This window comes from Ruditapes philippinarum, unplaced genomic scaffold, assembly GCF_026571515.1.
Source record: "Ruditapes philippinarum isolate M1 unplaced genomic scaffold, ASM2657151v2 ctg1831_1_1_1_1, whole genome shotgun sequence".
In the NCBI taxonomy this organism is placed as follows: domain Eukaryota; kingdom Metazoa; phylum Mollusca; class Bivalvia; order Venerida; family Veneridae; genus Ruditapes; species Ruditapes philippinarum.
The window spans coordinates 1-13927 of NW_026858185.1; the positions used below are offsets into that span (position 1 = coordinate 1).

At 34.0% G+C, this 13927-nt stretch overlaps 1 protein-coding gene across 1 annotated transcript; it reads right to left on the bottom strand.

The window, feature by feature from the left end:
• Positions 1-65: 65 nt before the first annotated feature.
• LOC132752445 (uncharacterized) lies at positions 66-10044 on the bottom strand. Its single transcript, XM_060742771.1, has 7 exons — positions 9975-10044; positions 8519-8810; positions 7273-7602; positions 6230-6299; positions 4933-5027; positions 2561-2666; positions 66-629 (listed from the first exon to the last, which is right to left on the bottom strand). Exons 1-6 carry the CDS (start codon positions 9990-9992, stop codon positions 2581-2583), a joined length of 891 nt encoding a protein of 296 aa, XP_060598754.1. The 5' UTR covers positions 9993-10044; the 3' UTR covers positions 66-629; positions 2561-2580.
• Positions 10045-13927: the final 3883 nt, after the last annotated feature.

The window sequence follows — 13927 nt, forward strand, 5'->3', positions numbered from 1 at the left end:
TTAAGTTTTTACTATATGCATATGGGGAAAAACAATGACCCCCTGGGCGGGGCCAATTTTGACCCCAGGGCCTTTATTTGAACAAACTTGATAGACACTCACTAGAAGATGTTTCATGCCAAATATCTAAGCTCTACCTCTTTGGGTTTTTTTAAGTTTTTTCTATTGGTTGCCATGGCAACCAGAGTTCTGCATGGAATTAAATTTTTTGAACAATTTTTAAAGGTGACCACCAAAGGAACATTCCTGTGAAGTTTGGATGAAATTGGCTCAGCGGTTTATGAGGAGATGTCATTTAAAGTAAAAGTTTATGGACGACGGACGGACGACGGAATTTTATGAGTTTATGTTCTTTATTTAACTACGGAATGAAGCTCATAATAATCAAATGTTGGCTCGGACGGACGGACTGACGCCGGACGAAAAGCGATCACAAAAGCTCACCCTGTCACTTTGTGACAGATGAGCTAAAAAGCATAAAGGTTTCTATTGTTTTAAATAGTTTTAGTACCCTTGTGAATTAATAAAGCATAAAAAATTTTAATCAGACTAACCATTATTTATAACTACTACAACCAGAACAAGGCCAATAACAGACAGTCCTACTGTCATGACAACTACTTTCACAACTGAAAGAAAAAGAAAAGAAAGTTGTACATTTTTTTCAATTGTGAACATTACATCTAATACATTTTTACATGATTTTTGTTGTTGCTATTTCTATAGTATTATAAATATAATAGAGTATTATAAAGTTAAAGACATACTATGCTCAAATTTGATATCAGAATATATTGATAAATGCTACACAGTCTCTTTGTAACATAAAAAAAACATGTTTTGACTTCAAACAAAGTAGATATGTTTTGTGTTTAAAATTCTACACACTACAGGAGGTCCCAATATAAATAGATAGTGTCATGGCATTTTTTTCCTTTTTTAAGAAAAGAACAACTTTTCTTGACCTGCAACTTCCTTTACATATTTTATTCATTCTCTCATTCAAATTAGACATTTCTTCAGTAAGAATTTCAAAGATTTCAATAAATTTCTGTGATTAAAATGTTTGCATATATTCAAGGTGTAGAAACAGATAATCATGTATATGCTGAGGCCCACATGGAAGATCGGGAAACCGAATGTGCTAGCCTCATTAAATAAAGTCGTTACTTACTTACTTACTTACTTATTACTCAAGGATGAGCATAGTATATTTCAAAGCTTTTTTATATCAATCATGATTTGACAAATTCAACATAATGATACTATAAACAAAAGGCTATTTGTAATCCAAAATTCAGTTTGTCAAATACTTTTTTGTTTCTGTGTACATTGAAATTAAGGAAAAAACTAGAAATGTGTCCAAAGGACACGGGTGCCCCAACACATTAGTGTTTAGTCAATCTTATGACTCTAGGTCAATATTTTTTGGGCTAAACTAATAAATTCTTTTACTAAGTTAAGGCCAAAAACTTTACAAATACTGAATAAATCCACAAGCAAACACCAAGGTACATAAGTACACATGCTAACCAACATTCTTGTTAACTTTCAGGCCGACAGGTCAAATACTTTTTGGTGCTATGCTATGCATGAACAAGTTGAAAATTGCAAATTGATGCTAAGTCCAGGGCAATAACTCTTAACAAAACTGAAAAAAATCAACATGCAAAACCCTAGGTGCATAGATTAACAGTGATGTTAATCATTATTCCTGTAAATTGGTTGATTCTAACTAAAGCACTCAAGGAACAAATAACACATCATAATGGAACGGTCAAGGACAATAACTCTAGAAATACTGGATAAACCCACAAGCAAAACCCAAGGTGCACAACTACACATGCTGACCAATATCCCTGTTAAGTTTCATGACTCTAGGTTAAACACTTTTGAGCTTAGTGTGACACAGTTGAAAATTGCAAATTTTTACAAATTCAAGGGCAATAACTCTACAAATACTAAATGAATAACACAAAAATACCCAGATGCAAAACTACACATGCTTATCAATATTCCTGTAACGTTTCATGACCTAAATTGCAAATTTTTACTCAGTCAAGGGCAATAACTCTTCAAATACTGAATAAATCTAAGGAACACAAAAATATACAGGTGCACAATACACATGCAGAGCAACATTCCTGTAAAGTTTCATGACTCTAGGTCAAATACTTTTGAGCTACGTGTGACACAACATGAGAACGTACAAAGGACAGACGGACAAGGTAAATCTATGCCCCCAGCCCCTCCCTAAAGTGGGGCACAATTACATTATTAAAACATCAACATAAATCTCGATGCAGATTTTTAACAATTGTACAAATGTCCACCTAGACTTCAAAGAGAACAGACAAATGGATGTTGATGATTCTTAATAAGTGTACAATGGCCCACTCCCGAATACCTCCATTTTTTTTCCTCGAAAAAGTTGAGCTAAAACATTTGCATAATGTCACTTTATCTATAGAAAGCTCAATATTCAAACAGGGCAAGTCACTTAAAAATATTTTGCAGGATAAAGATTGAACAAATTCTGATCATGGACTTGTCTACATACCTGTCATTTTTATTCCACCCCTATGGATTTTTCTCGGCAACATCATTTACTTCTTCATTTGTATCATCCGCGTCATTTATCTCTCCACTTGTATCTTCCATGTCATCTGTATTTGAAAAGAAGAAACATTTAAAATATCCCGCCAGTATGACTTTTCATTCTGTGTATTATCACAGAAACATATCACAGCATCGAGGTTTAGATTATAAAAAATCTATTGAACAGAAGGCAGGCATTTCAATAAGTTAAATTTTAAAACTTAGTATAGGAAAGGACAACACAGTTTGAAATTAAATTTTATGCAATCAATATCTTCTAGATCAAAATAGCATGCCTCCAGATTAATGTTAATTTTCATGAACATTTTTCAAATGTTTTAATAAATAAAATATTGTCAAGTGAACAAAAAAGTAATTTACACACTGCAAATGGCACTTAAATTAAAACCTATGTAAATTTCTTGAAATATGCAAAAACAGCCCTAACTGTGTAACAACTGATAATCACACTGTAGAAATATGTTGATAGATACTGCAAAATCAGTCATTAATTGTAAATAATGTGTAAACAAGCAAATTCGTTGAATTTATATCCCCCGCCGAGTACTGGTTATTATTAACACAACAACTGAAGACATAAGGCTTTATTTATATATTAATCATGGCATAAACAGTAATATTCTTTGAACTTGATAAATATTCAGGGCAATAACAGAGCCATAACTTTGTGTTAAATAGTAATATCTGGAAATGCCAATGAGATGTATGCATACCACATAACTAATAAAGGGCCATAAATCTGAATTATAAGTATCTGACCGGAACAAGGCGACTATATGCACATCTCCTCTTAGTATCCCATAAAGTTTCATTGAATTCCAGCCAGTAGTTACAGAGAAGTAGCACGGAAACGATTATTGCTCTGGTTGTATACTGCCTAAGTTATCAAGGGTCATAACTCTAAGTTAAAATGTCTCACCCGAACAAGGTGACAATATGCGCATCTCCTCTTGGTATTGAAGGTTCCAATAAAGTTTTATTGAATTCCAGCCAGTAGTTGCAGAGAAGAAGTGAGGAAACAAATATTTTTCTATATGGATACTGCATAACTAATCAAGGGCCATAACTCTGTGTTAAAGTGTCTGACCGGAACAAGGCAACAATATGCGCATATTCTCTTGGTATTGAAGATTCCCATAAATTTTCGTTGAATTCCAGCCAGTAGTTGCAGAGAAGTAGCGCGGAAACGATTTTTACTCTATATGCATACTGCATAACTAATCAAGGGCCATAACTCTGAGTTAAAGTGTCTGACCGGAACAAGCCGACGATATGCGCATCTCCTCTTGGTATTGAAGGTTCCCATAAAGTTTCATTGAATTCCAGCCAGTAGTTGCAGAGAAGTAGAGCGGAAACGATTTTTACTCCATATGCATACTGCATAACTAATCAAGGGCCATAAATCTGAGTTCAAGTGTCTGACTGGAACAAGCCGATGATATGCGCATCTCCTCTTGGTATTGAAGGTTCCCATAAAGTTTCGTTGAATTCTAGGCAGTAGTTGCAGAGAAGTAGTGCGGAAACGATTTTTACTCCATATGCATACTACAGTATGCATATGGAGTAAAAATCGTTATTACTGCATAACTAATCAAGGGCCATAACTCTGAGTTTAAGTGTCTGACCGGAACAAGCCGACAATATGCGCATCTCCTCTTAGTATTGAAGGTTCCCATAAAGTTTCGTTGAATTCTAGGCAGTAGTTGCAGAGAAGTAGCGCGGAAACGATTTTTACTCCATATGCATACTGCATAACTTATCAAGGGCCATAACTCTGAGTTAAAAGGTCTGACCGCAACAAGCTGACGATATGCGCATCTTCTCTTGATATTGATGATTCCCATAAAGTTTCGTTGAATTCCAGCCAGTAGTTGCAGAGAACTACTCCGGAAACGAAATTCGGACGGACAGATGGACGGACGGACGGACGGAAGGACAGACAACGTCAAAACTATATCCCCCTCCCGATTCCATCTCTGCCAAATTTTGACTTTTAAACTTTTTTCTTTTTCTTTTCAAAAAAGACCTATGGTAAATTAAATCCCTATGGGGGCAACGGTGGCCAAGTGGTTAAGGTCGTTGACTTCAAACCACTTGCCCCTCATGGTTGTGGGTTCGAATCCCAACATGGACTTTGGATTCTTTATGTGAGTAAGCTATCCAGGTGCCTGTTCGTGCCTAAAAGAATGCACGGAACGGCACCTGAGGTCTTCCTCCACCTTTAAAGCTGGAACGTCGCCATATGACCTATACTGTGTCGATGTGACATAAAACCCAATCAAACAAATAAATCGCTATGCACTGTTGTTTTACCGTTATTTCTTTTCCTTGTAGATACTCCACCTTGGTCCACAGGTTTCAATGTTGCTGGAACATCTTTGTTCTCTGAGTCTCTATCCTTGCCGGACCTGAAATATACATCAATATGATTCTCTAGAATACCAGAAATAAAACTGTATGGCAAAATATTGAAACTCTCATGAGCCCAAATTAACAACAAATTTTCTGAAGGACAAGTTTAGTAACTGTTACTTAAAGTAAACTAGAAATGTATCTGAAGGACACAGGATATCCCAACTTTATATTTTAGGACACCAAAACATACAAATAAAGATGTTATGACAGGACAGCATAGTTGGTATTTCATAAACTTTTTTGCAATAACAGACCGTTTAAGAAGATTTTTTAATGTAAAAGGAAAGATGGTTGTTTGATAAAACAGTTTAATATTTACAAGGCCTTAACTTTACAGTGACAAAGCACAAATTTCTCAAGTGTTTACATAGTTAACAAATATAAAGAGCATTGATTATCTAAATTGATAGGCTAACAAAGACTCGTTATGCTAAACACTTCTGCTTACTGACTATTAAATCCCTTAATGCATGACTGAGATTTTCTAACTGCTGACCTTTTACCTCTAAGTATAACCTTGGATCTTGGCGCTGGGGGTCTAGGTGCTGCGCATGACACACTGTCTCATCATGCTTAACACTTGTGCCAATTTTTATCAAAATCGCTTTTTGTCAATCTACGGACGGAAAGAATGACAGCAAGAAAATGGTTAATTTATATGTTGCCCCCACCCCCATCCTTTAAGTTGGGGCATTAAAATTCTCTAAGGGACATTAGCATAGTGCAAGAGCAGTGATTGAAATAACTGAGAGCAAAGTGTATGGTTACCAAATGGAGTTGTTATTTTAATTTTCTCAGGGACACTTGCAGAGTGTAAGGCTAGTGGTTTAAAATTCACTAAAGGCACTAGCTAAGTGCATGGCTAGTGGTTTTTTTTTTGGGGGGGGGGGGGTTTTGGGGGGGGGTTTTTCGTTGTTGTTATTTTTGTTCTTTTTTTTTGCCAGGGGAATTCTCTGAAAGACATTAACAGAGTGAAAAGCTAGTGGTTCAGAATTCACTTACGAAACCAGCAGAGTGTTACGATATTTAGGACACTAGCACTAAGCAGAATGGAAGGTTAGTGGTATAAAATCCACCAAAGAGTTTAAATTTTAAATTTCTATCATAAATATTTTCGCTCATCTGGAGGCGTGCAGCTTTAAGTGACATAAACATTAATTCCAAAATAGCAAGGAATTTTAACGAGAGAACTTACAATGCTTTGCACTTTGAACTTGTTACCAACTCCTGATAGGCTTGGCTGCGTATGTCTAAACAAGTCCCATCTAGGAATGAAAAATAAAATCTATGAGCAAAGAAATTCTTAAATCCTATCCAATATCTAATAGAGTGACAAACTCTCTAATAGACTACAGATAGAAACCTTTAAGGATATGAATGATGACAGGTCCGAGGTATGTATATAATTTTTACCAAATTTTATTTAACATAATGTGCTAACATGGAAACAGGGGGAGAGGTGGCCTATTGGTTAAGGTGTCTGCCTCTCAATCAAGGAATCATGGGTTCAAACCCTACTTGGGCCACAATCATGATTCCTCATATGACATCAGTACTGGTTAGTTGACTGAAATGTGATTTATATAAGTTGCAAGAACTTTATTCACAATCAAGCTCAAATAAATATCAGTTAAATCTAAACTTGGCATACTTATAACAAAAGAGTAAAATCAACTTAAAAGTCAAGCATGCTAAACACATAGCCTCAGTGTGTATTATTTCAAGCATGAACAAGCACTTGAGTAGAACAATTTAACTTCCTTTAACTAGCTGGATAGCTTCATCACACTAAAGTTAAGAATCTGAAGACTATGGCAGGTTTCAATTAAATGCCAAATCATTGAAAGGTGTTTTTATATGATTCAAATTAAGCTGTCTTTACCACAGAATCATGTGCGCTTTAAGAAATTAATTTGGAATGTGAACATATTACTTCAAATGACACAGGCAGTAAAGCTGAGATAAAGCTTAGTACAATAAAATTATCTTTGAAGTTATAGAAATATAATGACTATTTATATAGCTCTGTAGCTTATGTAATCCAAACTGCTTTGAGGTTATATAATAAGTAACCTTGAACACAGCCATATAACCTGTCAAAAGTCTTCTTTACAAATTTATGATAAATTAAAATTACTTCATAAGCTTATAGCAGTCATGTAGTAAGTTAATAACAAAATATAAACATCATGATTATCCCATGAAAATTGATATTACAAACATGCAGTGAAAACTTACTATTCAAGGGCATATAACCCTTGGCACATGGATTCACAATGTTCACATTTGTGCAGAAATCAGCTGGCAAATTGGAATCAAATGCAACACATGTTATATTGTCTCGATTGTAAAAACCATCAGCAGCGTTACACGTCAAGATGGCTGGACCTTTGTTATCTCCCTTGCTGTGTAACAGGTACTTAGGGGGAATTAAATCCAGTCGCTCATGTTTGGTCTTACAAGCATCGTAGCATCGCGACGGTTCACTCTGGTAGTAATCTACCTGACAAAAGCTCTCCTTCACAGAAACATCTTGACCATCAACAGCTTCCACAGTCCAACCTATTCCTGCAATAATATACAATCATTTTCATTTATAAGACAGAAATGGCCAGGTTGCATTTGTATACCAAATATCACAAGGCTGTGATATTATGAAAATTACCTACCATTCACCATTAATGTCAAAAAATTAACTAAGTCAGAAAACAGGAAGTGGATGAGCGACAGACCTGAAATCGTTTCCCACTGTATGGAACCAAGTGTTAATGCTTTATACAAAATATCAAGAGGCTGTGAAAAGTAGTTGCTGAGAAAACTGTTACGAACATTCACCATTTCATAACCTGGATTTGCACTTGTGCAACCCAGCCAAAAACTGAACTAAAATAAATACAGTCACATTAATAAGACAAACAATGAATCAAAATTGAAACAGTTTTCACAATCTTTGACCCTTTCATTGTTCTATTGTACAATGTAACAAATCGACTTGCTTCGCCTTTGGTGCTATCATCAAAACAAGGGCAATCAGTGATGATATGTGTTACCTCATGATAGCCAATCACATGCTACTGTGTACCAGCAGACCCAAAAATCATTAACAGGTCACACATTTTTTTATTCAAGGCCCATAACTCGGCTGAAAATCCTTCAAACGGAAAATCTGTGTAGTATGTACAAGTATTTGAGCTACCAATCAATCCTGTAAAGTTTCATTAAAATTGCATCAGTGGTAAAAGATGAGTAGTCTGAACAAATCTTAAAAATTAAAATCATTAAAGGGACATTACTCTAATAAAAAAAAAGTTGATGAGATGCACAACTAGACATAGAATTGATTATTCCTGTAAAGTTTTGATGAAAATGCACTAGTTTCTAAAAAGCAAATTCTGTAAATGATCAAATTTATCATTTCTGGCGATATATAATACTATTGTTAATCATAATAGATGTCAGCAAAACAAAGAAAAAAAAGAATTACCTATTGAGCAACTTGTTGATTTTGGAATGCAGAAAAATACACGTCCTACAGATACACTGTCCATGCATATGATGTCTTCCCAATCACGGCACTTGTATTGCCTTGCTTTTATTGTTAAGTTAAAGTTGCTATCTACATTTGGACAGGTATATTCCGTCTCTGGATTCTTAAACGACCACAGTGATGTCAGCTTGGGAAAGATGTGAATTTTGTCTCCACGATTTGTATCACTGATGGGCTTTGCAACTGTGTGTGAAAATAGCATTGCAATGACCAGACAAGTGAACCATCTCTGTAATAGAAAACATGATATTAGAATTATTTACATCATAAGATTCAAGGTGAGTCATGCATTTTCCCAGTGTCACCAAAGGTCAGATTACCAAACCCATTCCCAATAGCATACATGTTTATTTTTTCACAATCTTAAAAAAAAATATTCCCAAATGAAATAAAATTCCTGATATCAAAACTGACATATGTTCTAGAGTTAAATTTGTTCCAGTATATGGTATCAGACAGATTTTTCCACACATTTTATTGTCAAATTTTAATGTATTTAAAATTATGCTTTTAATGATATTTGCATTGGTTGCAATAAACAATTTTCTACAATTCAAAGTACAAAAGGGTATGAAGAAGGTTTCAAAAGGTCCCAAATTTTTTCCCAATTAAGCAATTTTACGACGCAATATTTCCCGAACTGAGCATAGTAATTTTTCCCAAAATGGCTTGGAAAAGGCCCAACAGCATGAGCAATCTAAGCAATATACACTTAACAAAAGTTCTAACCGATCACTTTTTAAATTTTGATTATTTTATAATGGGTCAATAGATCCTTATAAAATTTTGCAGAGGTGATTTTTGTGTCATTTTCTACCGATTTGTGGAAAGAAAAATAATTTAATACGGTTCCATGCACTCACGCGGGAGACAGGGCACGGTTTACACATTTTGGCACGAAATGTTCGTGCAGAGCGTGGTGAGTATTAAATTTTACATTGCATAAATCCTTGTTAACTTTATAAGTGAAAAAACATAAAACATGGCACGAATGTCTATGCAGGATCGTGCCGTAGCAGTTGGAATGTTGAATGCTGGAGCCTCTTTCAGACAGGTGAGTGGCTGTTCATAAAAATATTTTCTTTAAAATATCGATAAAGTATTATTTAAATAGAAAATGTTATACTTTTATTATTCTCAATGTGTTCATTCTCTTCGGAATAAAATAAAAGTCGGATCTATTGGTATTATTCTTTTTCATATATAAACGAAAACTCAGGGTGATCGGTTAGAACTTTTGTTCAGTGTACGTTTATAACACTAATTCAAAGAAACACTAAATAAAAGAAAAGAGTTGTTACAACAGAATGTATTTATAAAAAAAAAAGTTAAGTCCTGTATTTATTCAATAAAACTTTAAAATAAACTAAATAAGAATTTAGTTTCATGATACCTTATGATCTTTACGCATTGTGATACCACACTGTATGCAGTTCAATACAACTTTCACCCATCTTATTGGAATACCTGCAAAATGAATTTTGACATTTATTTCTAAGTAACTTTATTTGACAAAAAAATATTATAAGTGTTGTAAACGATTCATAGACATGTGCAGACTTAAAACTAACTAAAGGGAGGTAATTTGCTTTATAATTTCTTCTCTGTCAAGAAAAATCTTAAAATATTTCTAGTATATTTTTCCTCACTTTAGAAAAGGTAGGAATATCGACAAAATTGAAAAAACCAGAACTGTGTCCAAAGGACACGGATGCCCCCACTGACAACATATATATGGTATATAGTGAAAAAATCAACAAAAGACCATAATTCTGTTAAATTTGGTCGCAGCAAAATTTCCTTCCTTTACTACAATCTACACATTAAGGTTGTTCATCCCTGGAAGTTTAAGCAAAATCTGCCATCCAGTTTAAGAGGAGTTGCGTTCACAAAATTTCTAAATGGTATATAGTGAAAAAATTAACAAAGGGCCATAATTCTGTTAAATTTGGTCGCAGCGAAAATTCCTTCCTTTACTGCCATCTACACATTAAGGTTGTTCATCCCTGGAAGTTTAAGCAAAATCTGCCATCTGGCTTAAGAGGAGTTGCGTTCACAAAATATCTACATAGTATATAGTGAAAAAATCAACAAATTGCCATAATTCTGTTAAATTTGGTCGCAGCAAAAATTCCTTCCTTTACTACCATCTACACATTAAGGTTGTTCATCCCTGGAAGTTTAAGCAAAATCTGCCATCTGGTTTAAGAGGAGTTGCGTTCACAAGATTTCGGGACGTACGGACGGACGGACAAGTGCAACGCTATATGCTCACGCTTTGTGGGGGCATAAAAATCACAATTCACTTATCATAATAACGTACAAGAGCTGTCATAGAAGACAGCGAAGCTCGACTTACTAAATACTTGACACAGTTAAGGAAGACAATTCTATGAAAGACAAATAAATATATTTCTTCTTATGACAAGAAGTTATAGTTGCTAGCATAAATTCAAGGGGGAATAACTATGGAAATAGTTACACTAGAGTTATGGACCTTGTCACACAACATGTGTGTAATGATAAGAAATTTATATATTTGAAGTTTGTAGAAAATACCTTAAAAAGTAAAAAAGTTACAATATTTCTTAAAGAAATTTCAAAGTTCAAAGGGAGATAAACATGAAAATATTTCTTCAAGAGTTATGAACCTTGCCACATAAGATGTGGTTGATGATAAGGAATGTGTATTTGAAGTTTGAGGTAGATACCTTTAAAACTAAAGAAGTTATAGTAAAAAAAATGCATTTTCCAAGTAAAAAAAAATCTAAGTTAATGGGGAGATAATTCTTGCAATATTGGTGCTAGAGTTATGAATCTTATTACATAAGATCTAGTTGATAATAAAGAACATATATTTGAACATTTGAAGTTTGAAGAGGATACCTTAAGAAATGAAAAAGTTCTAGCAAAAAATAATATTTTTTAAGGAAAATTCTAAGTTCAAGGGGATATAAATCTGAAAATATTGCTAGAGTTATGAGCCTTGTCACATAAGATCTGGTTGATGATAAGGGACATATATTTGAAGTTTGAAGAGGATACCTTAAGAAATGAAAGAGTTATAGCAAAAAAATAATATTTTTTGAGGAAAATTCTAAGTTCAAGGGGAGATAAATCTGAAAATGTTGGTGCTAGAGTTATGAACCTTGTCACATGAGATGTGGTTCATGTTAAGAAACATATATTTGAATTTGATACCTTAAGAAATAAAAAAGTTATATGAAAAATATTTTACTGCACCAAAACTTTAATCTGAAATCTGGACGGGGACGCCGACGCCGGGGCAAGTAGGATAGCTCTCCATATACTTTGTATAGTCGAGCTAATAAAAATGGGATATCTAATTGTCAAATATCATATACATTGTATCAATGAAGTTTATTGTTGTTGTTATTGTTCAGTGGGTTCAGTGGGCTTACGCTGCACCAACAATATAAAGGTCATATGGTTGTGTACAACCGCCAACCTTCTGTAAGCTAGCTGACCATTGAAACCACATACAGGCTGTCAACCAGGTCTTATCCAAAATAAAGGAGAAATATAAGAATATTTTAGCAGGAAATATAGGAGTTTTTGGACCATTTTGAGGCAAAAAAATAGGAGTTTTCAACTTAAATTGTTCAACTTACCAATGCTTATATAAATGTAAATTATTTTTACTTTTACACAAGCTGTTTCTACAATAAAATGTCTACCGTATAAGTGAAGGAAACCATTAGCAGGCTGTCCAGCACCTTCCGACATAAAATTAGGGCGAATTTTACGGTAATATTTCAGAAATTTAAGGGCTAAAATTAGGAATTTTAGGGTACGTAATAGAAATTTTAGGGCTAAAATTTGCAATTTTATGACTAAATAAACGAAGGTCCCAAAAGACCATGATGTGGGCAAACCTTTGCATATATGACACAAAAGTAACTCACAAATAATGCTCTAGTTTAGTAATAGAGCAAAGGTGCTACCAGTGTGGACTTACTGGTCAACTGCCTCCCTGCGGAAATGGTCATAGTCAAATCCTGTTCAAACCATATTTTTTTAAATGGCTGAACATGTCAAAAAGAACATGTTCTACCTATGTTTTGGGAATGTTATAACCACAAGTGTCTGAAAGGAATTCTCATACAGTGAAATTCTTGCACAATGCAGCTTTTTAACAATTATTATGGACAAATGAATTTTTTTGTAAAAGTAGGTAAAAAGTAAAAAGGCATTTGCCTTACTACAGTCATTTGAATAAATGGGAAGCATCTATAATCAACACAAAGAAATGCACATCAAAAAAGTTCATCACACAGACCATTCAATTGCAGTTTATCTAGATCACATAATTGCAAAATGAGTGTACATGTTAACTGGAAATGAGCTATATAATAGTGAACTGCCAAATTATTTTGAGTGTGATTAATTATATGAGTCTGCCTTTTCCTAAATTGCACAATAAAAATGAAAGAACAAGAACTGAATGAAATTGATAACTTTGTGGCAAAATAAGCAATTTCTCCTACAAAGACATGAAAAGGATAAATAATTATGAGGGAAAGAATTAATTTTTCAAAGTCTATGTTAACCCATTCAGTACTTTACAATGTTGTTTTGATATTATGCAGATTCAAATAAAAAAGTTGTGAGTAAACAAATTGTACATTAATTTTTGACAACTATTTATACATGTTTTTAATTAAGATTGTGTTACAACAGCTTCATAATGATCATTTTCAAATATGATATGATATAAATGGACCACTTCAGAAATTTGGATAAAATGAACAAACATAAAATTCAAGATATCTGTAGTTGGCAAAACAGTGTCAAAATATTCCAGAATAAGTGGACTCTTGAGTTTCAGGACAATGATATGGTAGTGTTTTTGCTGTTAACTGTCAACATGATTATAAACAACTGCTTTGATTATGAAATAGAAATGTTACGAACATAGTCAAAGCAACTTTTAGTTGAAACAAAACCATTTCAATGTCATCAATTTTGAGTTGGCAAATCATGGCCAAATCATTTTTGACCATGTTCAAAACATGGTCGACTTTGAGTTATGTTTACAGGGTTACAAGTTATAAGTATGTTTATAACAAAAGATAAAAATAATTAGGAATTTCAGTGAAAAAAATAGGGCATTTTTAGGAATTCCCTTCAAATTTTTCACTTTTTTAGGAATTTTAGAGATGCTGGACAGCCTGCATTAGCTTTGAACCACAGCATCAGCAGAAAGTTACAGCAATGCATGACCATCATCTAAATGGTCACCTGAAATAAAGTTGACATACTGGTGCACTGCTTTTCATGGTGACCATGCAGATGGCTATGTGGAGCACAGCACCCTTCAGCATA